General features: G+C 41.4%; 1 protein-coding gene across 1 annotated transcript in view; it reads left to right on the top strand.

Annotated features, from left to right (window-relative positions):
* The window catches only part of LOC109314781 (multidrug resistance-associated protein 1), an 81,708-nt gene that overhangs the window by 4,889 nt on the left and 49,183 nt on the right, over positions 1-27,636 (top strand). Inside the window, exons 3-6 of the mRNA XM_019542114.1 lie at positions 21,031-21,207; positions 22,014-22,139; positions 22,995-23,132; positions 24,481-24,606. Coding sequence (XP_019397659.1) covers positions 21,031-21,207; positions 22,014-22,139; positions 22,995-23,132; positions 24,481-24,606 — 567 coding nt within the window. The remainder of the gene's footprint in view (positions 1-21,030; positions 21,208-22,013; positions 22,140-22,994; positions 23,133-24,480; positions 24,607-27,636) is intronic.

Below are 27,636 nucleotides of genomic sequence, written 5' to 3'. Positions count from 1 at the left end.
GCGGAGGGCGCCCGGGCCCGGCTCGGCGCTGTGTCCCGGCCCGGCCGGGGGGCGCCGGGCTCTTCCTTCCCCAGGCCCGCTCCCATCCCTGACCGCTCCTCTGTAGCTCTGCTTTCCGCTCCCAGCCACGTGCTCCCCGGCCCGGCCGCTGCTCTGCTCGGCTCCCTTCCCCTCCCCGAGCGGCATGCTGCTCCGCTTTCCGCTCCCAGCCCTGCCCGTCCCCTCCGCCCTGCTGTGTCACACGCGGCGGCTGCTCGTGCCCTCTGTGTTTGCCGGGCTGGTGGGCTTTTTTCGTTGCCCAGTCCTGACTGGGACTGCCTGCGGCAGGTGTGTGGAGCCGGCGGGTAGGCGTACGTGCTCCTTCCCCAAGGCCGCTGTCTGGTGCCCTGGGCTGATAAGAAGTGCTGGCCTTTCTTGCTTGACGCTACCTCTGGCCCTAGAAAAACGGTGACACCCTGGGTGTGGGGAAGCATTTGGGAGTATTTTGCTAATGCATTGGAGCCCCCCTGTCTTTGGTGGGGATTGGGAGAGAGACTGCAGGCCCACGGCTCCTCCTGGATTGGCTCCGAAGTGGAGCTTGATCCCCTACCCCCAGATCCAACATCAGGTGTCTGTTAGGTTTGGGAGGGGATTGCGCTTAAGAATTGCTCACTGAGTTGAGGACCATGTTTCCCTGGGAGTGAATATGCTGGGCACCAAACCAGACTCAACTGTTCGCCCTCACGGGGGCTTTTAGGGGTCTACTACAGTATAAATGTTGGATCCTCAGTTCTACTGACATTCCCGCTGGATGAGCATTATTATTATAATAATGTTGGATACCAGTATCATAAGTAAGATCATTATCACTAGTCACAACAGAAAGGATGCACAGGTGATAACTATTTCTAGTTTAAGGTGTATAACCACAACTGAGCTCTCTGCTCCAATGACATGCGCTCCCTGTAGTCTGGGCCTGCATAGATGGATATCGCTGATTTCAAGCTTCTGAACAGTGAAGCACTTGCGAGATTTGGGACTTGCCATCCCTTGGGAGTTTACATGTTGGGAACCTGCTGCTGCTTTCCTAAGTGAAAGTGAATTGTGCAAGATGGAGTAGTTACTAATCCAGCTTGTCTGGACTGCAAGAGTCCTGTGATGATGTAGCTCCCTTGGGGCAGCCATCTGCATTATTTGCTTGTCCTGTAATTTTAATTTTAATGTCTATTAAAGTTTTATCTATGTACACAAGTGCACTGGGCTGCTTGTGGAAGTCAGAGAGGCATTTTCGTTAGACAAGCTTGTAAATATCGTGAGTTAGTTTTAGTTTTCTTGAAAACTTTCAAATTCAAGGAATAGTAAAAGGGGTTTTTTGTTTCGTTTTGTTTTCTTTTTCTTCTCTGTGTGAAACTTAAATTCAAACAAAGTTTCCCTTGCGTGCGGTAAGCTTTTGCAGAACTCAAGTTTTCCTTGAAAAGTCTTTGAGCTTCACACAGGCTAATGTCCCAAATATGAATTGAGTGCATACGTTTAACTTTCAGGCGTGTTGCATAAAGTTTGATAAGGGGCTGGAGGCGGAGTATAACTTTAGAGAAGTGAAGTATAATATGGAGGGAGAAATGAAAAGGATGAGAAAGAACGTATGATATAATGAATGGAAAGAGAAAGTGAGAATGAGAGGTGGACGTAAGGTCAGAAAAGAAATAGTGTACTAAGGAGGGCATTTACATTATTTGTAGAAATGTAATGCTTAGGGCTGCTGAGCTTTTTTCTATCTATTTAATACATTTTACAAGTATTTATCAAATAATGTAACTGTCAAATAGTATTTGAGCATCTAATAAGCCAGCTGAATAATGGGTAAGAATTTGCCAGAAAAATAACTCAAACATCAATGTGTCAGTTAGCAGGCTCAACAGCTGTTCAGATACCATGGGGAATACCATTTGCTGACTAGTATTGGTGATTATTAAATGAAGTCATTAGGCTTCAGCTACAAAACTGTTGACATGTTTGCATTTCATCACAATATAGAATAAATAATACAGAATTTTCCACTGGAATTGTTTGTAGTTAGTTGGGCTGGGCTTGGTGACCCCGGCTTGTCTTTGGGCAGATAGATAACATGATTATACAAAAGTGCAAATGGGAAAGACCTGATGGGGTTATCTATTCTGGTCTCCTGCTCAAGGCAGGATCATCCCTGACTGAAAAAATGATGTTTGGGGAATCTGCAGATTTGTAGCCTGATTCACTTGTAAACTGGCATACACACATACTGTAGATCGATAGATACTGTCAGTTTTTAAGGTTCTATATGTAGACTTTTTCTCTTAATTTAAAATATCCTGAATTCAAAATTTAAAAGTTGGGCATGTAACTTTTCATGATTTAATTGTGAGCCTTTGTATAACTTTTTCTAATTAATTGGGCAACACACAAGCACTTTGAGTAGTTCAGCCTCCTATTGCTCTTGGATGCCTTCCAAAGCATGAGAATTAGGACAAATTCTTATTCTGCTTGATCTAAGCCATGTTTTGGTGGCCTTAATTAAAAAGTTAAAGGTTATGTATGGTCATGTCCCCTTTCAGAATTAATTTGCAGTCCTTTTAAAATGGGTTAAGTTATGAACAGGGATTAAGTGTGTGTGTGTTTGTCCTTTAGAGCAGTATTTCCCAACCTTTTCCAGCCCAAGGCATACTACATTAAAGCTTTTTTTTCCACGGCACGCCTATGAAGGCATTCCCCATCCTCATATGTATTGTAGCTCATTGCTACGGTAAAATTCTGTGGCACACCTGCTCATTTCTGATGGCACACTTTTTTGTGCCATGGCGCACTGGTTGGCAAACAATGCTTTAGAGAGCTGAGAGATGTTTTATAATTGCTAAACTCTGGACCTCATATGTACATGTTGTAAGAATTATCTCTAGTCATCGTGTAAAACTTTTGGCTATTACACAGATATGCTATTCTACTGGCACCATTATCTTCATCTTACACTTGACCATCAGGTAGAAGATGGCTGGAGTAGAATTTGTGGTTCAGAAGCAGGTAGGAGAAACAGTAAATGGTTGTAGGACACTGCTTACACAATTTAAGCTGAAAGGAGATGAGTCCCCGTGTGTTTAAAGTGAAATTACTGGAAATGACAGAAACATAAAGCTGAAATTGGCAAGCCACCGAAGAGATGTGCATCTTATCCAGCTTTGACAAATGCATGTTACCAAAAACCCGTAAGAGCTTGAGCAGAATTTTAAATAACTAATCTTTGTGTTGGTCTTTTCAATCGCATGACAAGTCTGATCCTGATTTGTATGAAAGATGCTATTGCTACCAAAGTGTTTTGAACTATTAATGTATAAAATTCTGAAATGCAGCCGCTTCTTCATTGGTGGTCCCAGCCAGTTAGCTTACAAAAGAAGCAAGAGGTAAACTGTTGTTTGCAATGGGTTCTCTAGAAATACTTAAATGCTTGGTCATTGTTGTCATATTTCCAGGAATCCCTTGGAGTCTTCCAAGTATATCTTGTAAGCCATAAGCATCTATGGTATAGCCACTTACTTTCTAGATTTCTTTCATGCAGCCTAATACTGCAGAAGATGGGGAATGCCCTTGCTTTTGGCTCTACTTGATTTCACTACTGCTGGAAATCATAGGATCACAGGAAATTAGTAGGGGTGTGTGAAGCAGGCCATATTTGATTTGGATTTGCATTTGGCCTGATTCGGGGGACAGTGATTTGATTCAGATCACTGTCCTGATTTGATCTGGCCAAATCAGAATCTGAATATCCGATGCTGATTTAGAGAATCAGCGATTCAACCATAGACACAGTTTTAAGTGGGTTTTTTTCTACAGACCTTGAGGTACCAGACACAGCTCACGAAGGAGCACAGCATTCTCTTCCCCCCCAACACTCACTCTCTCTCTCCCTGCCCCCCCCGGGCTTGTCGATTAGCTGTGGGGGGAACCTGGGTGCCCCCCCCAGACCAATTGCTGAGCCGGGGGGCGGGTCCTTTGCATGCTCCATGGCAGACCTGAAGTGCTTCTGGTCCACTTCTGGGTCTGCTGCTGAGTGCCCTGGGGATCCCCCCACGCTCCTGTGGGATGCGCCATCTGCCCTAGCATCACAGCATTCACAAGCTGCCTGGTACCTAGAGGGTTGTAGAAACAAACATTTAAAGCTGCATCTATGTCAGAATTATCGAATCTCTCCAGGTCAATTCAGAGAGGTTAAAAGGCCTCCTGATTCAATTCGGATATTCAGCGGCTGAATCGGGCCGAATCTCCGACAAATCGAATCAGCGACCGAAGCTTTGCACAGCCCTAGCAGTTAGTGCAGGAAGGGACCTTACAGAGTCGGCTAGCTCAGCTTCTTGCTCAGGGTTTAGTCCAGGATGGTCCTGAAAAGTGTCTGCCCAACTTGCTCTGGAAAATATCCAGGGATGGGGATTCCACAACTTCTCTAGGTAGCCTTGTCCAATGCTTGACAATCCTCATAGTCAGAAAGTTCTTCTCCAACCTAAAATTCCTTTTCTTCAGCTTGAGCTCATTGCTCCTAGTCCTGTCCTCTGTGGCCCCAAAGAGAAGCCCATCCCATCTCCAGCGTTGGTTCAGCAGCTCCTTATTCACTGCCCCATGACACTCCTCTGTTCCGTCTCTCTTTTGAATGTGCATGTAGCAGTTTTCTGAATATCTCCTTATTGCTGCAGTTGATACCAGTGATAACAGTACTGAACAAAGTTTAGAATTTTTGCTGCCAAGTTTTGTAAACTGCGTAGTAAAGACTCCTTTACTATGAGTAGGTTAGTACTCCCATTGGTACTACCTTCTGTGGGTCTGAAATGGTGGTAGACTTTCTGAAAATAATGTCTAAATTATCAGGATGTTCCTGGGGGAATTGTATCTCTGATTTTTCTCATGCCACTGGGCAAAACCCTTTTCAGGAATTGGAATCAGAAGATTGCTTGAGGGCTGGGTGGATTTAGGTAATTCTTGCATTTTCAGATCAAGCCTTGGTTGCAGTTTTTAGGGCTGAGGGAGATTGCTCCGGCATGTTTGACTTGTACTCAGGCTCATAATTCATACTGGCTGTGACTTGTAGGGGGAGCAGAGAGCCTCCTCAAAGCACAATAATAGTAGGAAAAAATACTTCAAAGCGGAATAGCTGTTAAAACAGATGGTAAACATATCTAACTTTTTATACTAATGCGGGGTGGGCAATTACTTGGTCTGGAGAGCCACTTAGGGAGTTTTGGTGAGCTGTTACAGGCCAGGTCAGCCCCCCGCCCCGCAGTAGCTCACCAAAATTCCCTAAGTGGTAGATTACTAAACTGGTCCAGAGGTGCTGGATGGAGCGGGCAGGGCCTCCATGGGGACTGGCCTGGGATCCCTGTGGGCAGGGCATGCTCAGCCAGGTGCGATGGGATGGAGCTGTAGGTGGGCAGGGAGCAGGGTCCGGGAGCAGGATGGGTGGGCAGGGCTGGAGCTGGGATTGTGCGCTGGACCCTGGGGTAGAGCTGCAATCTACTCCCAGTGTGGCCCCACACTGTCATGCCCTATGATTCTGGCCCTGGCCCCCCCTGCCCATCTTGCTTCTGGGCATTGCTTCCTATCCCATTCACCTGACTGAGCATGCCCTGCCTGCCAGGGTCTTGGGCCGGGCTGGTCTACATGGAGACCTTGACCTCCCACCTGCTCCATCCAGTGCCCCTGGAAGTGGGAGAGATGGACTGGGGTGCCAGGGCAGCAGGGCTGGGTCCAGTGGTGGTGGCAACACTGGCAGCAACAGCTGGAAGGAGCCACTGCCACTGTCTGGCTGCTATGCTGCCCCAGCACCACTGCGCATCTCAGGGTGGCAGAATGGTTGTGTGTACCATAGCCTGGGCTGTCCCCCTCTCCCGGGCCAGGCAGGGCTGAGGGACCCACTGTGGGCCAGATAAAATCTGTTTGGCTTATGGGCCATGTTTTACCCATCCTTGTGCTAAGGTTTACCATTCTCAAATTGAGTGCACTCAGTTACTCAGACTCCCGTGTCGCAGTCAGTTTATCTGTTTTCCTAGCCAGTGTATGACAAAAGACCTCTAACCCTAGGAAACGTCGGTTATGGCTTTGGTATACTGAGATTCACTTCCTGGAAGCAGTGACTGGCTCCATTGTCTTTGCAAGTGTGTGCTGGGTATCCTTGTCTGGCTCTATTCTGTTTTTTTTTTTTCCCCCGTTTGCTCTTCCTATAGTACCTATTAAATAAATCAATATGGTCATAAAGGAAATCCTAACAAACCTCCAAAGTTATACAGTAACTTTGTTATGGAATGGGCCACTTAATATTCATGTCATTATTGTGTATTGCTGCTTATCGGTGCATAGCAATTCCATGTCTGCCATGGTAACTTTATTGGAAATGATGCATGTTGTGATACTCAAATATATATGGTCACTTCAAACTCCTGCATTTATTCCCTAGTGTAAGAAATGGCTTTTCTGAACATTCTTGTTTTGAAAGTTTTAAACATCAGTTTTCAGTTAATGTTCCTTTTCTGAAACCTACAGCTTGACCTGTTCCTGTCTTCACATTCACTCTTCGCTGCTTTTGTTATTTGATTCGCCTCTGTTCCCCCTGGTTATCGTTTTAATTTTTGCTTGTATTTAACTTTGGTTATAGAATTTAATGTTTCTCCTTCACTTTCTCTGATACTAAACTCCCCCGTTATAAGGCAGCTGTTTCTTCCTTGCTTTGCCTTGCTTCTGTTAGTCTCTGGGCATGATGAATTGCGTAGAGAAGAACTGTGTCTGCAACAGGTAACTTTGCTATTTATTTATGTAATTTTAAATCGTGTTAGAAGTTTCTTTTAGCATTTCTTGAGCAAATTTTTACATAAGTTGTTTCAGCTGAGTGACGCTTCTTGGGGCCAGATGAAATGGAGAAAATATTGGGATACCGAGATAGAGGTGCTTGGAGTGGCTAAGTTCAGCTTATTACCTCAGTGCACTCAGAAAAATCCTTTTGGCTTTCAGTGGTCAATACCAGCATAATACTTTCAAGCCCATCTAGAAGTTATAGTAGAGTACTTTGTAGTAGCCGATTTGGCTGTATATACCTATGCTAAATGGAAGCTCGCATATCTGAAAGCCTGACTGGTTACGCTGTAAAATAGTTGCAGTTGGGCTTTCCCAACTTGCTTACAAATTTAAGTGTTTTTTCTGCCTATCTGTAAGCTGTGAAGCATTCTTTCTGAGAGTATTTGAAGGGAGGAATAAGAAAAGTTGTGTTTTTAAAGACCTCTCTCAATTTTTCTGTTCATGACTAACCCCGTGTGTGAATATTTGAAATAATAAATAGGGGGCAGTTATTCAACTAGCCCATACTTGAAGTAGTCTCATACTGTTTTCAGGTATAGTATGGTACCTCAAATTATTTGTCCTGAGAAGCTTTTGGATGAGGAAATAAAATGTGGAATCTTGCTTAAATAGGTCTTGGATTGAATTTAGATAAACCAAAAAGGAAATTTTGTTCATGTTACAAACTTTTTCCATAGGTGTTTTGCCAACAAGAGTACTGTCTGCTTTTTTAAAAAATGTAAGCTTATTTCATCTTCTTTGTGTTGCTGGAAACTTCCTTGTTCCTATGCCTGGTAACTCCTTGAACACATTTGTTTTTGGAGAATTTAGTCTCTGAAGAAAAATAAAAAATCAGCAGGTACATCTCCTTTTAGAGCAGCCCAGCAGCCTTATGCTTTGTTCTCTGACCGTAACTGGAGTCCATTGGTAAATCAGAGTGTGTTCCTTATTGTAGGCTTGGTTAGATCAAGTCAGTCCTGTTTAATGGAAATGCCTTCATGAAAACTCCTACCTCCTCCACTAAACCTGAACCAAGAATTGTATGATGTGTGTAAGATATGCTTTATATGTTAACACTTTCATACAGAATAGACGTCTGCTGCTGGCAAAGCAGAGGAGATTGGTGATGTGGTGGAGCGGGTCAGGCAGAACCTTGCGTTTCCTGGTAGCAAGATGCAGCATATATGGATGGCTTGTGCGAGTGCCAGGCTTGTGTGAACTGACTCTGCCCGTCTTGCATATGTGTATACACGCATTCAGGCTTGGCATCTGCTAGAATAACAATGTAAGATACAGGGGTGTAGGTTGTAGCTGTGTTGGTCTAAGGACATAGACAAGGTTTTTTGGGTGAATCTGATATCTTTTATTAGAGCAACTCAAATAGTTGGACATTCTTTTCTTAGCAAGCTTTCGGGTTTCAAAACCTTTCGTCAGGCTGAGGAAGCATCTGCAGTTGGTATGTGCTCTTTTTCCTGGGTGGAATGAATTGTAAAGAGGCCCAAGGCTGTCGCGCATGCATGCAAGCAACGCCTGTGGGATGTTCTAAATTTTCGTGAAACAGTAACAGTCAGATGTATACTTGGTTCAATGAATGCAAACTATTTTTAAAGCCATTGTTAAATTGTACTAGCTCATTTTTTAAACACGAACCACAAGGCAAAACAGTAGCTTATGAAGGTAAGAGTAGCTCCTGGTGTGATGCACTGAGAGTGTATTACCAATAGAAATAGATTGCGTTTGCCATAGCAGATAGCAATGTTTGTGTAAATAGCTATTGCACAACAACTCCCTGGATGTATTTGTCTTAATAGGCCATCGGTGTCAAATTTTTGGAAAAAAGTGCAGTTTAAAACTGCCAAAGCAAAGCTAACTTAAAAAAAAAAAGTGAAACAAGTGTGTGCCCACTATGTTATGCAGTACATTCAATTTTAGTTAATGTATCAGAAAGATAAATGTGTTCATGTAAAGTGACAGGTCTTCTGTAGGCAGGAGACTTGCTTACCATGCTGGCCTCACTCAGTGTTACACTAATTAGTTTGAGGCCATTCTGGCAAAATGCTGAGGTATCTTTTTCCCTTATTTTTTTAATAGTTTAGGTACTAATGCATAAATACATGCATTGTTCCTGTCCACTCTAACATAAAACATTATTAAAGGAACCCATGTAACAGGTAATGTCATCTAGAGAGAGCACTTTATTATATACAGTATTTATTTCTTATTTGTCTCTGACATTTTATTTTTGGCCAGTGCTTATTTGGCTTCTTTGTGTGCTGGAATGTTTCTGAGAAATCTCTCTGTCACGTGCCTCAGTGCACAGTGAAATTATGAGTGCAGACTGTTATTTCCATAGGCTTTAATTGTAATGAGATTAGGGATTTAATCAGAAGGCAGGTGAGATGCACTTTATAGGCCAGGGATTTAGTTTCAGTTAAACCAGTACAAACTAGTATTTGCATGGACAGGTATTTTTAAATCACAAAGCAACTTCAGTTCACCAAGGAGGATCAGATGTGTGCAAAGTTTAGGACAAAGATTTCAAATAAAGGACCTTTACAATGAGCGAACAAACAAAAGGAATATAATCCTGATACGATATGGACTTCCTTTAAGAAGTGACAATTTATAACCTTGTTCTCGTGATTCACATGTTCCTGCTGTAATGAAAAGCAGACTCGAGATTAGGGTGGAATGGCAGCAGGTTAGGTTTAAATGAGGGGAAAACTCAGAGGAATTTCACCAGCATTGAATCTTTATGGTTTTCAGTTCAAACTTGGAAGTTCATATTCTTTCAGAAACACAGAAGGAAATCGCCAGCACTGCCTCCTCTGCCTGTAGTTGCTGGTACAGTTTATGTTCTGAATGCTGTGCTAAATTTAGTCTATGAAGGTTCAAAGAGTTTGTTGCATTGAGGTCATTCTGGGCCACATCTCAAAAAGGATTACCAGAAGGGACTGACCTTTTGCTTGCTTTTGATGACGTCATATATTAATCATCTCCTGCAATGAGGGAGGAAAAAATAACGGGTCTGATAATCAGTCAGCCATAGCTTTTGATCATTCAGACAACCTCACTGTTTTTTGTTTGCTTTTTGAGACCAACTTGAAGGCGACTGTACAGTGTGATCAAAAGTTCAATGTCTTGGCTGTCAGTTTATTAAAATAAGTGATCACCAAATCCCATATTATTATCTGTGGCACAAATCAGTCTTTCTATAGCCCATTAAAGGGCTATAGTTTAAAATCAAGCAAAAGTTATCAAAAGAATAAAAGCTATCTATATATTCTAAAACATGCTTATTAAATGACATATTGATGGCATATGGCCAGTACCTTACTTGGAGGTACAGTGAGATGGGGGGTGATTTGGGGTTTTTAGCTGCCTGAAGAGGGAGGGTAAACATCTTACTCTTGAAATTTAGCATGTTCCTAAAATATGCAGTCTCAAACTTTCCTTAAGACAGGACAAAAAATTAAGAGCTTGGCGTAGGTCAAAAACCCTCTCTTTGCTTCTTGGATTATACATCAAAGCTTTTGGAAATTGCTCTTTCTGGAAGTTGTATAGATTTTTCTTTTGCCCAAGCCTACAAATGAGACATAGATTCCTGTTTTCAAGCATGGGCGAAAGAAAAATGTTGCATGTGGGCGCACACAGTGAGGATAAATCAGTTGCTATATCGGCTGAAGTAGTATCATTGCAGTGACAACTCTCAATGTATACTTTGTGTGTTGGTATCATAGACTGAAGGGATGTCCGGAAGAGGAAATATGCTGTGTTCTGTTGGTTAAAGCACTGAGTTGGTTCTTGAAGACACGTGTTTTGTTCTTGACTGTGCAGGCTTCCTGTGCTGGCTTTGTTATTGCATGTGATCACTTCAAATCTGTTGCTAGAAGGAGATTTGAGGGCAAATTTTATTTTTAATTTTACAAAACTTCAATACAAGGTCTTCATTATTTTGGAAGGAGTTAATAATACTCCTGTTCCTAGGAGTACTTGCTGTGGTAGTTCAAATAGATTGATATTTATTCTCTCCCTTAGCATATACCACTTTATTTTATATTTCACTTGGAGTAAGGTTTTATTTGTACTATCCTTTCCTTATGCTTTTTTTTTTTCTTGAAAGGCATTGATGAGCCTTTCTCTGTGTTTAGGAGCAACCTGTCATCCTGGCAACTTATTAAGGACCAATACCAATTTATTAAGGAGCAGTAGAAAAAATCTGTAGGCTTTGAGTTCAGAATGGATTGGGATCTTGGGATCAGAGGAAAAACGGTTGAATGTCAGCATTTTCCCACTGTCTAAGGATTGCTGGGTGTGACTTTGGAGCCAGTTGGTGCCTGTTGCAAGTGCCCATTAGAGAGGAATTCTTTTTAAAGATGGTGAGAAGTCACAATTGTTCTGTTGTTAAATTCTTTATGAAGTCAAGGTATTTATTAAGGATAGCTAGGGGAGGTCACACTAAAGAGTCCCTTTCCCCTGGCCCATGGTTGATTTTTTTTTTTTTTTAAATCATTTACTTTTTTTGACATCACAGTGCCTCATTGCCACTGTCTCTAACTCATTGGTTAACCTGCATGATTTCATCTTTTTGTCTATGAAGACGGGGCTTCCACATGTGCCCATAGAATATCTTTATTCATCAAAAGAAACTAGCATATGCTAATGGTCCTAGGTCTTGTGAAAGCACAGGAAAGAATGGACAGAAACAAGTTAATCTAATTTGGCTGCTACTGGCCTGATGAGCTGCTTGATAATTTGGGGATGTGATTGTCAAATCCAGCTGTTTAAAGCCTCCTCTTGGCGCATGCATGGCCATGTGTGCAAAGAATTCTGGGGACGCCTCAGTATTGGATCTACAGCTAACGGGATGGGAATTATCCACTGTCTTGCCCGTGTAACTGCAGTTCTAAATAACGGCCTACCTGATCATTGTGGAGGCAACAACACGGACTTTTTATGTGCCCCTGGGTCAAACAGGACATATGGGCGTGTATTCTGTGGCACAGATTTCTGATCGGTCGATTTCTTGGTATAGAACTATGCGAAATACTTCAGGCACCAGCTTTGTACCTTTAATTTGCATGTGACATGGCCACTAAAATTTCTTTAACAGCACACTGAATGCTGCCACGTTAGCTTGCATTTTCCCAACAGTGTGTCTGTATCATGAAGAGCATGTTATCTATATACATAACAGATTATCTGCTTTTTATGGCAACAGTTGTACATATTTAATTATTTTTCTTGATTACAAATTGTGTTACAGCAAGATTTAGTTAGGTTGTCTTAACTCACATTTCTAAGGTATTGTGAGCACTTTCTATTACCAAGGGCTTTCTAATAGTAAGATTGAGAATATCCAGATCATAATTGTGTTTGTACCGTGGTCATTGCACTTAGGTTACCAGGATTTTCTAAAAGGCTTAGGAGACCTAGGCAACTAACAGACTTGGAAAGAGGATCTCCTTGTTGGCTTATATCATGCCGACAAAGATAGGATATTAACTCTACTACTGCCAGCTGAAATAAATGCAAATGTGAAAAGTGATCAAGCACTTTTTCAGTGCAGTTAGGAAACAGACTACATTTGTAAGTATACAGCAGTTTAAATATTTTATAACAATCTATAAGAAACTGAATTGGCATGAACTAGGTTAGATAGGTAAAACGGTTAATGCCTTCTCTCCTAATGCTATTGGTGGTAGTGCCTCTTAATAATGTGAATGCTTTTGATGAATCAACAAAAACTTTTGAAGGCAGCAAATTGGACCTCCCTTTTTCTTTTAGATTGAAAAGCCACTTATTGCCTCCTGTAATTAACCTGAAGTGTAGGCCTTTCAGGTCAGGGATTATCTTGCTAGCATGGTGGGATCCTGATTCTAATTGTAGCTTCTAGGTGCTTCTTTATTCTCTTTCTCTCTTATACATAAAAACAGTGTTGTTAGGTGTGTGTTGAGACTCTAGTGTTTTGCTCATCTCTCACAAGTTAAACAGCCTTTGTGAATGTCGCAGAATGAAAGTTGCCATGCTTGCAGTGCTTTGAGAGCAGTTAGGCTTTGAGCCTAGCAATCCATGACTTGAAAGCTTGTCCCTCTTTTAAATTGTTGCAGGATCATAGAATGCATGTAATTGTAACTATGGAAGATGGTTTTGTATTCAACATGACTGTGTTGGCATGTGCAGTATCATGCTTGACGTTTAATGCATCGATTTGTATTGAGTTGTAAATAAAAACGTCGTCTTCCGTTGGGGAAAATAAACTTTAACTGTTGTAATTCACTGTTAGAAAAGCATGTGTTTGTATATGCATAAAGTCAGCATAACCCTGGAAAAGAACCCTTTTGTCTGATAAAATTACACTTGGCACGAAGTGTTAACACCTAAAACTCTAGAGTCAAATGTTCAAGAAGGATAACACTTGCCAACTGCTCTTGTATCATAAAGTTATGCATTTTTGAGGGAGGAGCATCTCCTGATCGTATTGGGTAATGCGTTGCCTTAACATGTGCTCCATGGAGATGATATGATCAAATGCAGCCTTAGGGCTGGGACAAAAGATGCACTAATTGTGGTTCCCACCCCAGGACTCTGGGAGTCTTCAACTGGCTCCAGTGGATCCACAGGCTGAGACTGAAAATCAGCTGACTTTTTCAGCTGATGTCTCAGGTCTGGGACCTCATGGGAGTCAGTTCAAGACTGACACATTTACATGTGACTGTTCAGAAAACTTTCTAAGTCATATTAACACTTCCCAGGATCTGAATATTAGGGCTGTACAAAATTTCGCCGCCAGTTTTATTTCAATGCTGTTTTGACCTGTTTAGAGGTCGAAACAGCAAAATCGAAATGGTTTAGTACAAACAAAACAAAGCAAGTCAAAAGTTGCGCTGTTTTGACACTATTTCAATGTTTTGCCCCTAGACTATAATGGGGAAGGACAAAACAGCCTATAACTCTGTCATTTCTGGCCTAATTTGGATGAAACTTGCAGGGATGGTAGCCCCTTCTGAAGGCACGAAGTCTGTTAAGTTTCAAGGAGATGGGTGCAGGGGTTTGGGGGAAACAGCACCCCAAATTCTTGAAAGCAAAACTCATGTCACATATATGTTTAAGCCACAGTGGGGTCAAAACTGTAGGTGTACTAGCCCCTGCGGAGGCTATGAAGCCTGCCCGCTTTCAAGGAGATAAGTGCAGGGGTCTGGGTTCTGGGGCCCTGGACCCCTAGCTGCTGACAGGCAAAACTGATGACACGAGTGCTTGTACTAGCTAGCTACTGTGTTATACAATCAATCATGATTCACTCAGGGACCAGCTCAATACAAAGTAGCTAGTGAGGATAATGAGTTAATGAGCAAGGATTAACACCTACAAAACCACAGACTAAGAGGAGGAAAAAAATCAGTACAGAGCCAGGAATTAATTGCTTCTACCCCAAGACAGAGACAGTCAGTTGAATGAGCACCCATGTCACAACTTGAAACATGGCAGGCTTCATGCCCTCAGAAGGGGCTACCATCCCTATAAGTTTCATCCAAATCAAGCCAGAAATGACAGTTTTATAGGCTGTTTTGTCCTTCCCCAGTATATCCTATGGGTGAAACGTTGAAACAGTTTTGACCCTGTTTCGACAGGAACAAAATGGAACAGCTGTTTTGAATTGAAACAAAATTTGAAATGAAATGCTGTTCTGTTGAAACATTGAAACACTGATCGAAACAGAATGCTGTCACTTTGCACAGCCCTTCTAAATATAACACATGCCAAACATAATGTGTAACAAAGCCCATACAGTGGTAGTTTTAGCTATTAAGATCTCAGTTTGTGTTTCCTCCCAGTGATGTTTCTGGTGCTTGTATTCAGTAATTTTTAATCACTTTCTTTCTAAATTAGCTAATAATAGTACACTTACAGTACACCTGGTAGTTTGCTTCTCCACTGCTTGCTCATTTTCATTCCTGCTGCTTGTAGTTTCAACTGTTTTCACCTCTGACAATTAAAGTCTTGAACCACCCCATATTTCAAACAGGATTATGGGTGTGAAAACAGTAGGCCTGTGGTTCTCCCTCAACAGCAGCTGTTGCCTGCCAGCTTTTGAAATTGGTCAACTACGAAGGTAGACACTGCATCCAATACGCTTATTTCCAAAACTGGGTAGGTGTACAAGGCCGCAGCTTTCTCATAGTCTTTCTCCAGTTGATAGAAGCAGCTTAATGGACACTGAACTTTTTTTGTATGATAGCTCCCAACGTACTCTTATTTAATCCGTGACAGTTCAGACAGGATTGCTTTCAAATAATTCATTGTTATGGGATTAGGCTTTATGGGGAATATTAGAGGATGAGTTTGAACACTCCTCCATTCTTAAATGGAAAAAATTTATTTCAGGTAAAACATTTGTGCCTGGCTATTGCTGGGTTTTTGCTGTTCTGTTTTAAAAAGCAAAAAGTGATTACTCTTAAAGAGCTACATGATTCTAAGCATACTGGAAACCTGGCCTTTTTCGTTTGCTTGGTTGTTTTCAACTACTTATGTTATGGAAGGAACTGTGTTTTGCCCCGAGTTGTTGTTGTTGTTGTTTTTTTTTTTTCTCCCCCCCCCTCTGTTCAGCATTGGTCTATGCCTGGAAAAAATATTTTTACAACCATTGGCTAGAAAGTTAACTTTTTTAATACATGAAAGCTTAGACATTGGCTTCATGAAGAAAAATGTAGAGTACTTGCCTGTTATGCAGGCAAACTTTTGTTTTTTAATGATTATATCATTATAATAAAACAAATGCTGGAACAAAGCCTCACATGCAGCATGACTTAAGGAAGCAAACTTTTCCTACCAAACCGACTCCTTTATCCCCTCAACAAGGCTGTGTTTGCTTGTGTAACCAAGTTGAAGGAGGTCAGGCCAGACAGTGGTTTACAAGTTTCAGAGAACCACCTTTTGGGAGTGAACAAAAAGCTGTGGGATTTGGAAAGTAGTATGTAAGTATATGTATGTCATTCTAGAGCTGTTAGGTATTTTTGTCTTGAAAAAACAGAGACCCCAAGTAGCATTAATTGAGGTAAAAGGACCCTTTGAGGGGGACAGGGGTGCGTCATACAACCTGTTCAAGTCTGGAATCAGAACTGCCATTTTATCACTTAACTACTGTTCATTGGTACTACAGTTATTACACTTTACATGTGATCTGGCTCCTTTAGTTGTTGTCCTGACTTCTCCCTAAACTCTGTAATGGTGTTGCATTGTGTCATGTGAAAGGCACATGAATACGAAAGATCAAATGAACTGAAGAATTGCTTGCATATTCTGTGAATATCATACTGCTAATGCAAAACTCTCCGTTATTTAGCCATGTGGAAGTGAGCAGCTAGATAGTTGGCAGCCATCTGCTGATGACAGCAATATTTATTGCTATGATTTACAGCAAGAAAAGATTCTGCTGGTATAGGTCGTATCTTCTTCCAAATTCAACTAGAGCGTTTAGAAAATGGGTCTCTGAAATTGTTGGGTAGATGAAATAAAAGTCACTATTAATATTACTTTTAAATGTATATGTTTGTTGGACATGGACACAGAAAACTTTCTAAAATGAAAAGGTTTAATTGAACCTATTTTTAGCATCTGAATTGTAAATTGATTTTCATGAGCTGCTTTTTCTGGATGTTGTATTGAAGCAGAACTATTAAAATCATTGAAACATGAAAGACTTTGTGGGAGGGTTAATCATGTATAAGCATGACTAAGCTAAAATCCTGAGTCATTCTGGGTGAGGGACGATAGTTGTGGTGACTCATTGACCTTTTTGTCACAACTCTGGGGAGTCATTTCAGGAGAGAGGTTTGACCTAGGCAAGGAGTGAGATTTCCCCTGAAAATAACTGGGGACTTTTAAAACCCCCCATCAAAACTAGAAAACTAAAGTCTTTATTAGCATGTATTTTTCACTACTGCAGTATCTTATGACTTCCTAGAAAAATCTGCATTTACTGACTTGCTTGAACTGACAATATAGTGGTCATTAATTGTTTATTTCACTGCTGGCAGGTTAAAAACTGTATAATTAACATTAGCCTCATAACCTGTACCTTGTAGTTCTGACCACACGCACATGCACCCCTCTCTCTGTTACGTGTACTTGTGTAACCAGGAAATGATCCAAAGAAAATAGAACATATTTTGTAAAGTTGAACCTGAACAATATATACATTTAAAAATGTCTTTAAAAGAAGTCTTGTTTCCTTTGCACTCTCTAATCTACAAGCTTAGAATTTTTTAAAATCAGTTGTTGAAGATCGAATAGCTTTCAAGGTCTTAATTGCTTCGCGGTTATGACTAGTTGTGGAAAACATGACACATGAGAAAAGGTTGGAAGAACCTGGAGAATGGATGATTGAGGGGAGGGTTCAAATGCAGAAAGTGTCTTGTAAAGCACTGGTTTTCAACCTGTGGTCTGTGGACCCCTGGTGACTCAAAGATTACTACTGATCAATCAAAAGTATGTGAATACTCACACTCACAATTCAAAGGGGTCCGCACCTCCATTTGAAATTTTTTAGGGGTCCACAAATGAAAAAAGGTTGAAAACCACTGTCATAGAAATGATGATTATCAGTTTTGTACTCCTGGGGGCAGGATGAGAAGTCATGGCCTGACCCATGCGACAAGGGGAAATTTAGGTTGGCTCGTAGAAAGAGCTTTGTAACTACGAGACTAGTTAACCAGTGGAACAGGCCCCCTAGAGACATGTAATCTCAATGACTACAAGCCTTTCAGAACAAGTTAGGGTAGTGATTCTCAACCAGGGTGATATGAGATCAGTTTTTAAGGGTGCCATGCAATATTAGTGCTGTTAAGTGTGCAAACACCTACAGCAGGGATGGGCAATTATTTTGGCTGGCACCGGGCCACTTAAGTTTTGGTGAGCTGTTGAGGGCTGCACACAATTTTTTCAGAAGGTATAATTTTAACAAATATAGGTAAACAAATTGTATATTAAAAATTAAACATCTATAACACATTAATTTTATTTCAAAAATATTTTTTGTCTTTTATGTGTTTTTTTGAGTAGTGTGCATAGAGGCGATTACATAATAGTTCAAAATAGTCTTATTCTTGTATATTGTGTCCCCCATACCCCTCCTACACAATGCCCATAGGCCAGGTCCCAGGAGCTGGCTGGGGGTGGGGGGAGGCAGGGGGCGCATGCAGCAGAGCTTGCCTGTGTGTTGCAGTGTAGGTGCAGTCTGCCACCCAACCCCCCAGTCTGGCCCGCAGCACTTTGTGTGGGGGGCCGAGCCCTGTCCACTTCTGCCCCGGGTGGCTTGAGCTGTGCTCACACCTGTGCTGTCCCGGCCCCAGCTGTTGCGCATAGTTTTCTGCCAGAGCTGCTCCTGGTAAAGGTGCAGCCTCCCAGGTACTGCTTGGCTTGCTTCGCCTCCAGCGGTTCTTCTTCCTTCTGCCCCTGCTGTGTCACTCTGGGTAGTAGGCAGGGCAGGGAAGTAGTGGTGATGGCTGTGGAGATACGTGCCAAGCACCATGTGCCCAGCCAGTCTGTGGGGAAACTGCAGTTAGGCAGCTCCTGCCTCCATGCTTGGGGCTTCAGCTCCTGGCCACCTTCCACCCACTTGGCTGCCTGCAGCTGGCTGCTCATTGCACTGGATGGACACAGTGGGTGGGTCCGAGGTTGCTGGTAGATGGAGCCCTGCACGGTGGGGCAGGAGTCGCCTGACTGCAGCTTCCTCCCTGTCTGGAGTGGCGCAGGAGGGGGAGCTGATCAGCACCCAAGCAGCTGCAACCACATCAGGAGGAGCCCTGCTGGGAAGTGGTGTGCGCTGGCTGGGGCCATCAGGCATGGGAGGGGACAAGGCAGCTGCAGGCAAGATGCAATCAATTGGTGGGCACTAAGTTGCAGGCCAGATCCAATTGGTTGGTAGGTAAGATCCAGCCTGCTGGCCTTATTTTGCCCACCCCTGACCTACAGTGATTCCCAAGATAAACCCTGAGACTTCTAATGGAAGTCCATTTGTCAATACCATCCTGCCATGTTGTGGTTTTTCCAAGTTCTTTGCAACAAAAGGATTGTTCTATTATTTTTCCATAGTAAAAAAAAAAAAAAAAAAAAAAAGGAGGGGATGGAGCTGGGAGCTGGCTTTTTCCAAGGGATGGCTTCAGCCTAATGTGACTGAGAACCTCTGAGTCAGGCAAACATTTGTCTGGGATGATTAGACAGGGATATTCCTGCTCTGAGCAAGGCACTGGTAGAGATGATGCCCTGGCTTTCGTAGTTGTGATATTTTAGCTTGACACTGTCTTTTTAACATTTGTAAGCTGGAATTTACACTATAGAATACATTGCTTTACATATGGCAAAAGCATTTTTGCTCTGATGTATCTTTCTGCACATTGAAGGAAATTGGCTTTTCAAAACAATTAACTAGGCTCATTGGACATTTTAGAGGGCAACAGTCTCTACTGCTCGCTCCCCGCTATATTGAAATGTTCTGCAGTTCAACCTCAGTTACTATGGTTATACTGATTTTTTGTTTTGTTTGTATTCATCCTGCAGTAGAAATTACATGTCATTTACTGTAATATAGTTTCTATTTGCTTAATTCAAAATAATTTTTTTGGGACAAAGTTCACTTTGGTGTAAGGTGCGTGTCATAGACTTGGTCTACATGTTATCATGCAATGATTTTGTTAATTGTGCAATGAATTTAGACTGGCTACACATGCAAATTAAGTATGGTACATTACAAAGTTCCAACCAGCTATGAAGTTATTGCTTGAAAATGTGTAATAACTTTTATAGCTGGTTTCTATCCAGCTTTGATTTGCATGTGTAGGCATTCTGCAGCTGGGAGATCTCAGCTGTTGCCATCTTCCAGCTGTGGGAGCCCTTCTTGTGGTGGCTAGGAGATTGCAGCTGCTGGGATCTCCCAGCTGTGTGATGCTCCATGTGTCCTTGGGACTGGGAGATCACAAAACCACTCCATGGCTCCTGGAGTTTAGAGTCCCGCAAGCTAATGGGACTCTTGGTCCGAACTTCACCCTGTGGCTGCTGGAGCAGAGAGTCTCACAGCTAACGGGACTGTTGGTCCCGTGCACAGCCAAGGTGGGGAGTCCGTGGATCCATTTGGGACTGTTGGTCCTGGCTGCATGTGGTCCCTGTGGGAGCCTGCTTCTTTCCAGTGCAGGGGGAGAGATCCCATGGTGTCTTTACCTGCACCTGTAGAGGGGCCACATTTACAGGTTTTTGGCTAATAATAGAAGCTATGATGATCTTTGAAGAGCAATGGCAGAATCCTTTTGGTTTGCTTTATGTGACTTCTGTAGTGCAAACTCTTGAGTGTCATGTTTGGAAAGTAACTTAAGTGCACAGACTCTGCTTTGTCTGCTAAAATGGATATATTGGAGGGAGCAGGCCAAAAGGATAGGGCTTCTGGTTTGTTCGTACAGATTATCTTGGTGAATTTTATGGGAACTGGAAAAAAAAAAATCCTCCTAGTTACGGGCAGTTGGCCTGTTTCCTCATCCCAGGAGGGACTTGATGCCCCACCTTTTAGTGCCTTTCAGCTCCGTGTTTTTATTTAACACACAATTATTTAAAAATGCCTGTTTTATTTAACAAAAATAAGTTAAGCAAAATATCAAATGGAACAGTTTCCGTGCCCTTATTTTTCCTAGAGGCTTATTTGGACTCTGCTTCAGGGTTTATTGTCTGAGTGCATCTTCCACTTGCCTGAGTTGCTCCCTTGTCAGCCTGGTTTGGTAGTTGAATAGGGCTGGCTGGTCAAAGGCACATAAAGATCCTTTTATAAAGGTACACAGCTTTCAAGATTTAGCATTTTAATATTGCACATCTACTCATTTTAAGCACTGCAAAAGAGATGTATTATGTCAGCTTTCTGAAGCAGAAGTTCCTGGGTTTTTACCTTCCTGCATTCCTCTGTGGTAGCAATGCTAAGATAGCAGCCTGGTGAATGTAAAGATCTTGATGGCTCTACCTGAGTAAGAAGCCTGATTTGATAGTTGTTGCACAGCCAGCATGTAGAACGGAGATATTTTCTTAAATGCTAAAATCCTGATCTGATTTTTAATCTGTAATCCAGGTTTAGATTAAGAACAGATTAGAATACTGTTTACCTGTAGGTGAGAGCTCTTTTTAAAGTGGTATAAGTTTTCAATTCTCTTCCAATCCGCTTCATTTTCTCAGGACTGGAATTTGACATGGTACACAGAAAATCCAGATTTTACCCAGTGCTTTCAAAACACCGTTCTCATCTGGGTTCCTTGCATTTACCTCTGGGTTTGCTTCCCAATCTACTTCCTATATCTTCGTCATCATGACAGGGGTTATATCCAAATGTCCTGTCTCAACAAAGCCAAAACAGTAAGTCACTTTTATTATGACATCTATCTAGTGGGGGTTCAGATGTTTAGTAAACTGTTTTTATTAAACTCTATCAAGATTTGTTTATGTGGACAAAGTCCCAATAAATGGCTTCTAAGTCTTGTGCAGTTGTCCTCCTCGCTGTAGGTTTTGTAAGAATAAAGGCTGTTGGATATAAGAAAAGTACACCTCCTTCAGAGTGCTTTGGGCTGGCCCAGTTGAGGAGTGCCACATCTTGGCCACCCTGGTCCTGAGGCTTCAGGAGCTAGAAACAAAAGGGCTTTATGGAAATAATCAGCTCTTTGCCAGATTTCTTGAGTGTTTAGAAGAAGCAATCTTTATTAGCGTTATTACGGGTACCCTATTGGTTTATCATTGAATGGGCACTTAAGTTAAAACATTTAAGTTCCATTCTAGAACAAACAAAAACTTAAGAGAAGACATTAATACCTTAATTTGGGAGTTTGTCCTTCACCTTAACACTGTATTCAATGTTTTATTTTCAGTCTAGTTTTAGAAGTCAGAGACATGAATGAGTGATAGCTTAGATTAGTTCTAAACTAATCTAAAATATAAAATGCAATTAAAAAATTCTTCAATAGAGAAAAACGTTTACTACTTAATGTATATGATAGGGTTTGGTTTTAATGACACAATAAGGTGAACACATTTTGGCTGCTTGTATGTGAACTTGGTTATAAATAATGTCTTTTCGGTACATCTAGGAGTTTACTTTTAACCCTTGTAGTGCTACATAAAATATCCCCCATTTGTGAGGACTAATGTATATAACACTCTTGTTCCAGGCCTTGGGTCTAATATTATGGATAGTCTGCTGGGCAGACCTTTTCTACTCTTTCTGGGAAAGAAGTCAAAATATTTTTCTTCCTCCAGTTTTCTTTGTTAGCCCTACAGTTTTAGGCATAACAATGGTAAGTATGCAGTATCCTGTTAGACTTTTTTCACAATGCAAAATCATAACTGCTGATCTTTCTAAGTTGTAAGTCTTGCTTTGTCGTGTTTTGCAGACTGCTTGTTTTTAATTCTTTTACCTACAAACTCCACTTTGCAATTTTTTTGCTTGCAGCTGAATTCAGAAATATTGAATCTTGTTCATGTAATCAAAGCTTTGCTGAAAACTCCTGCATAGTCATGTGCAAATTGATTCAAAGCTTTTTAATTTTTCAGAGGCCACTGATACAGCTTGCTTCATGTAGTTTTTCAGGAACTTGACTTATAAGTAATAATGGAGGAGTCCAGTTAGTACTACTTAAAATCATAAACTGTTCTTGGGGGCCAAAACTTCAAACAAAAAGCCCCCAACTCTTTGAATGGTTTGTAACAGTCCCTTTTGTTCTCTTGGGCTTTGAAACTAAACTATGTATTTTGTACTATTAAAAACGCCCAATGGCTCATTCTTAAATAGTAATATTCTGTGTATGATGCGTGGCTGCCCCAGAGTAAATTGTCCTGCTGGGATGTGCTTATCCTGTCTGTCAATGCTTCTCTTCTTTGTGTCCTTTCTCTGCTTGTATGTAGTATTTTTATTCCTTTACCCCCACAGTCTGGCATGTCGAACTGACATTGAAAGTTCTTTGGAATAATTTTGGTACAGGTACAAGCAAATTGGAACATGGTGGGAATCTGGGCAATATAGGCCTTTAAACACTAAATAAATAATTTGGCACAGGCATGTTGTTTGTGCTTTGTATCTTGTTCTTGCTTTTTGTGTCAGCTTTATTATCACAAGGGTCCAGAACTAATCTGCTTATGTTATTTGTCCACAGTTACTCGTCACGTTTTTAATACAATACGAAAGAATGAAAGGAGTCCAGTCTTCAGGTTTCTTGTTGATTTTCTGGCTCATTGCATTGTTGTGCGCCACAGTAATTTTTAGGTCTAAAATATTACATGCCTTAAATAGGGTAAGTGATTATTTTTTAACTAAGTAGAGTTAAGTGGCATCATGGTGCAGTGGTTAATTGTTTAATGATTGAATTTGTGCTGCCTATCATTGGTACATAAGGTAATGAATGAGTTAATGAACCACTAAGTCTGCCTTCATTCTTCAGTGTTTAAGGGCCATTAAGTCTTGTTTGTTTTACTTTTTTTTTTGTTCTTCCACATTTGAAACTAGTCAAAGCCTTCATGATCTTACCAAGGCATCTGTGGCCAAGTTATTAGCAAAATAATTTTACAGGACTCTTCAGTGGTGCAAGGCACATATTTCAGTTGAATAAAGATGTGTATCCTCTTTCTGAAATGTTTTTGGGAAGTGTTTAGTGGCTCTCTTTTTCTCCCCCCGTTGATTGTATAGATTTCCTGAAGTTTTGGTCATATGCAGCTTGGTCCCTCCCACCCTCTCCACCCTTTTGGCAGGGGGTGGGGGTGGGAGGCAAAGAATTTTCTTGAACACTTGCAATATTTATTAAAAGCCCAGTGCAAAAAATAAGTTACATGGCTTATAAGGTTAGCTGAAAAATGGGACGTAACTGTTTTTTCCTGAAAAGCTTCCACTGACAATACATTTTGAGAACTTCTAATCAACTCTGATATTTTGTTTAATTATGGATGTGTTCTTTCTGCAACTGTAAGTTGTCTTCATTTTTCTGTGGGAAGGAGGGATTGAGCTATGCTGGATGTGTGGAGATGAGGAAGAACATCCTGGAGTTTCAAAATGTTGTGGAGCATGGTTTAATGGACTAAATTGTACTCCCAAATCTGATTCTTAATGCCTTTTTTCACCCCTCGGCCAACCCCTTGTAGTCCAATGTAAATGACATGTACCCAGGAAATCGAACCAGTACAATTCACTCTACCTTAAACACTGCAGCTCTGCGGTAAGCATTTGTATGAGTGCAATGACCCCAGTGGTTAAAAGCCAGATAAAGCTTTACAGGAACTCCATATTATGATGTCTTTGGCTGGTCCCAGTACAAGAAAAACAACTTTGTTTTCCTGCTCCTCTGCAAAGAAAAGTATTCTGCCATAATATTTTGCACTGGGATATGCATATGTTCTGTTTTAATAGGACTGGTTGAAGAATGCTGGCCCGATACGTTTAGTCTGCAGTACCCAGTACTTGCAAAGGGAATGCTTCCTACTTTGCAGTTGTTTCTTAACTGGAAGCTGCCTTGTTCATTGAGCAGTGTGTTTATTTTATTTCGATATGGATTTCCAAATTAAGGCGTTTCAGAGCAGACCATTGTAATAGTTCTTGTTTGTAAATGAAAGCAATTCTTGAAAACTAACCAAATTATCATCTCTTTTTAGGGTGCTGAAGTTGATATATTTCGTTATGTCACCTTCTGCAGTTACTTCATCCTGGTGCTAATACAGCTAATACTGTCCTGCTTTCCAGAAAAACCTCCTTTGTTTTCCGAAACAGTTCGTGATCCTGTAAGTGTTAAGAAGTGATGTTCTGGCATGTGAAAATAAAGACTGGAAGGTCAAGTGCTATACCTACAAGATTCTTTACACAGCAGGGATTCACTCTGCAATTATTCAACTTCTCCCTGAATTATAGCAGAAGGCACTTTATTTTTTATTTAGTTGGCTTTGTACTGAGAGCATTTGGCACTGCACAAGTTTAGGTACACATCTTACAAAAACAAGGTGGATTTTATAAAAATGTACTTGCCCTTATGACTACAAACAGACATTGTATTTGTCCTGGAATAAACCCTTTTCCTTCCTGGAATAAAGTACTGGATGTCTGAACAACATGTCCGTTGTCCTGGGATATATCCTAAAATGCTTCACAAGTTAAGAAGTACTAATGGTTTATTCCCAGAGATCACAAAGTGTGTCTGAACAGTTACCTTGCGATTGCATTGTTGACTCTCTCTTTTGGTACTTGAACAAGACTCTCATATAGGTTTTAATTTCTGTTATAGTTTCTTAAGATATATATTTGTCAATGATAAACCTATTTATCTCTGCTCCTTAGCAGGCCCAGTCTTGGCATCACTATTATATATAGTGACTCTGAATATTCAATATTCTGGCTCTAACTGCTGAAGTTTGGATGGGTTTTTAAGGTTGAAATTGTAGCTCCTTTTGTAACTGGAGGTGTTGCTATCCTTGAGCTAGAACTGACTGATGAAGTGAACCAGAAATCTGTTAGCAAAGGAATTAAAGCAGTCAGCCTGGATAGAGAATTAGAGCAACTGACACTAAGTGCAAGGAAAAATTGATGTCTTTTGAATTTGCTGTCTACATTTGCATGCTGTTATAGGAGATTCTTTGAAGTTTCTTAAACAAGATCAGCTGTTGGTGATTCATGTAGTTAGTGAGCAGTCCAGAAGAAAAGTTCAGGGTAGAATTATACTGGACAGTTTGCGTGGGAACTGTGGAAACATTTTTGTCTGCTTTGGTCACAGTAGTTGTGTTTACAGTAAATAAGATTCTGCTTCATAATCCAGACATTTCAGAACAGTGATACTCCAATGAGGGTGCCGTGGCATGCTGCAGTGCTTGGAAATCCTTTCATGGGTACAGAGGAGTGCCACACAGTGTTGGAGCACTGTTAGGTTTATAAGCATGATTCTCAAGATAAATCCAGAAATTTCCAACAGAAATCCATAGTTGTGGTCTTTGAGTTTTTTGCAACAGAAAAACTACTCTATTTTTTTGTAGGCATAAAAAGTGAAAACTAAGAGCTGGCATTTTCCAAAGGGTGCCTTGGAACTAAAAAGTTTGAGATCTATTGTTTATATATGGTGAATAATGCATGGCATAGGTTCACAATTCAAACAGCCTTTAAAAAAACAAAACAAAAACCCACTTCCTTTTTTAAATATCCTGTGCATGAAGTATATCGCTGGCTTTCCATTTCATGTTTACATTTGCATGTTTTGCTTTGCAGTTGTGACTGTAATGGAAATTATTTTTCTCTTTAATATAGAGGTTAGACTCCAGAGACATTGATTTTCTCCCGGAAGCTAATAACTACTCTAGTTTTCCTATGGATGTTTAACACTATTCTACCAAAGCTTTACAATTAGAATTTCTAACCATTTAGCATAATAAATGATTTACAAATTGCTAAGAGCCTTTGCTGCCACTGACCTCAACAGGAGTTAAGGCCACTGCGTTAGGTGCTAAACATTCATGGAATTGAGTCTTGATTGAACAAGCACAGAGATTGGAGGGGAAGAATGCAAGAGCAGTGCTTTGTTAACCCGTTTAAAAAACTGACATTTCAGGGCATTTATACCTGTGCTCCGGGAGTCAGTGGGGGGTATTTTAGAGCGGCTTGTGGAGCCGCTCTAATTAAAGCGCGTGGAGAGTCTCCTGTATCAGTATCCCCATGCTTCAAAATGGTGTGGGGGGGACACTTTTGCAGTGTGGGGATTGCTGATGCATGAGACACTGGAGGCTGCTGGAGTGTGGTAATAGGCCGTATTCGATTTGCATTCAGCCCGAATCGGGGGCAGTGATTTTGATTTGTTGATTCGGATCACTGTCCCAATTTTGATTTGGCTGAATCTGAAGAGTCGTTGCTGATTCAGCCATAGACACAGCTTTAAATGTTTTTTCTACATAGCTCGAGATACCAGGTGCAGCTTGTGATCATGGCAATGCTGGGACAGATGGAGTGTCCCACAAGAGCACAGAGGACCCCCTGTATGCTCAGCAGTGAACCCAGAAATAGACTGGAAGTACTTCTGGTCCACTTCTGGATCCCCCACTGAGTGTGCTGGGGGGGCCCCCCCCAGACCTAGAAGGCACCAGTCACTGGGCCAGGGAAGTGCAGGGGGCCCCCCAGCACGCTCCCTGGAGGACCTGGGAGTGCTGCTGGTCCACTTCCAGGTCTTTGCCGAGCGAGTGGGGAGCCCCCTGCACTCCTGTGGAACACTCCATCCGCCCCAGCATCGCAGCATTCACGAGCAGCCTGGTACCTTGCGGTATGTAGAAAAAACATTTAAAGCTGTGTCTATGTCCAAATCGCCGGTTTCAATTCGATTCTGAGAGCTTAAAGGGTCCTCTGATTCAATTCAGATTCAGAGATTCGGCCACTGAATTGGGCCAAATCTCTGCCGAATTGAATCGGGGACCAAAGCTTTGCACAGCTCTAGTAAGTACCACGTTCCAGCAGGCCTGATTAATTGAGTCTGCTCTGATGTGCGGTAGCTGCAGCACATTAGAGCAGCTTTGCTGCTCATGTATAGGCACCCTCAGATGATACTATGTCTGAGTTTAGTAACTTAGCCATGTATTGTGACAGTGTTAGAGATCATATTTATCAATAAGATAAGTTTTGTGGTTACTTACCTATCAATACTGAAACGCTTAACCTGTGTTCTCGATTTCTTGCTCCAGATTGTCTGTCACTTGGTAGTAGGAGTTTAGAAGTTCTGGATTATGCAATTAACTTTTTATAAACAGGCTATTAGAGAGATGCACCGGAAAAATCTAATACGTCAT

The sequence above is a fragment of the Crocodylus porosus genome, unplaced genomic scaffold (assembly GCF_001723895.1).
Source record: "Crocodylus porosus isolate Cpor-Errol unplaced genomic scaffold, CroPor_comp1, whole genome shotgun sequence".
Lineage (NCBI taxonomy): Eukaryota > Metazoa > Chordata > Crocodylia > Crocodylidae > Crocodylus > Crocodylus porosus.
This window is presented reverse-complemented; position numbering and strand designations above follow the sequence as displayed.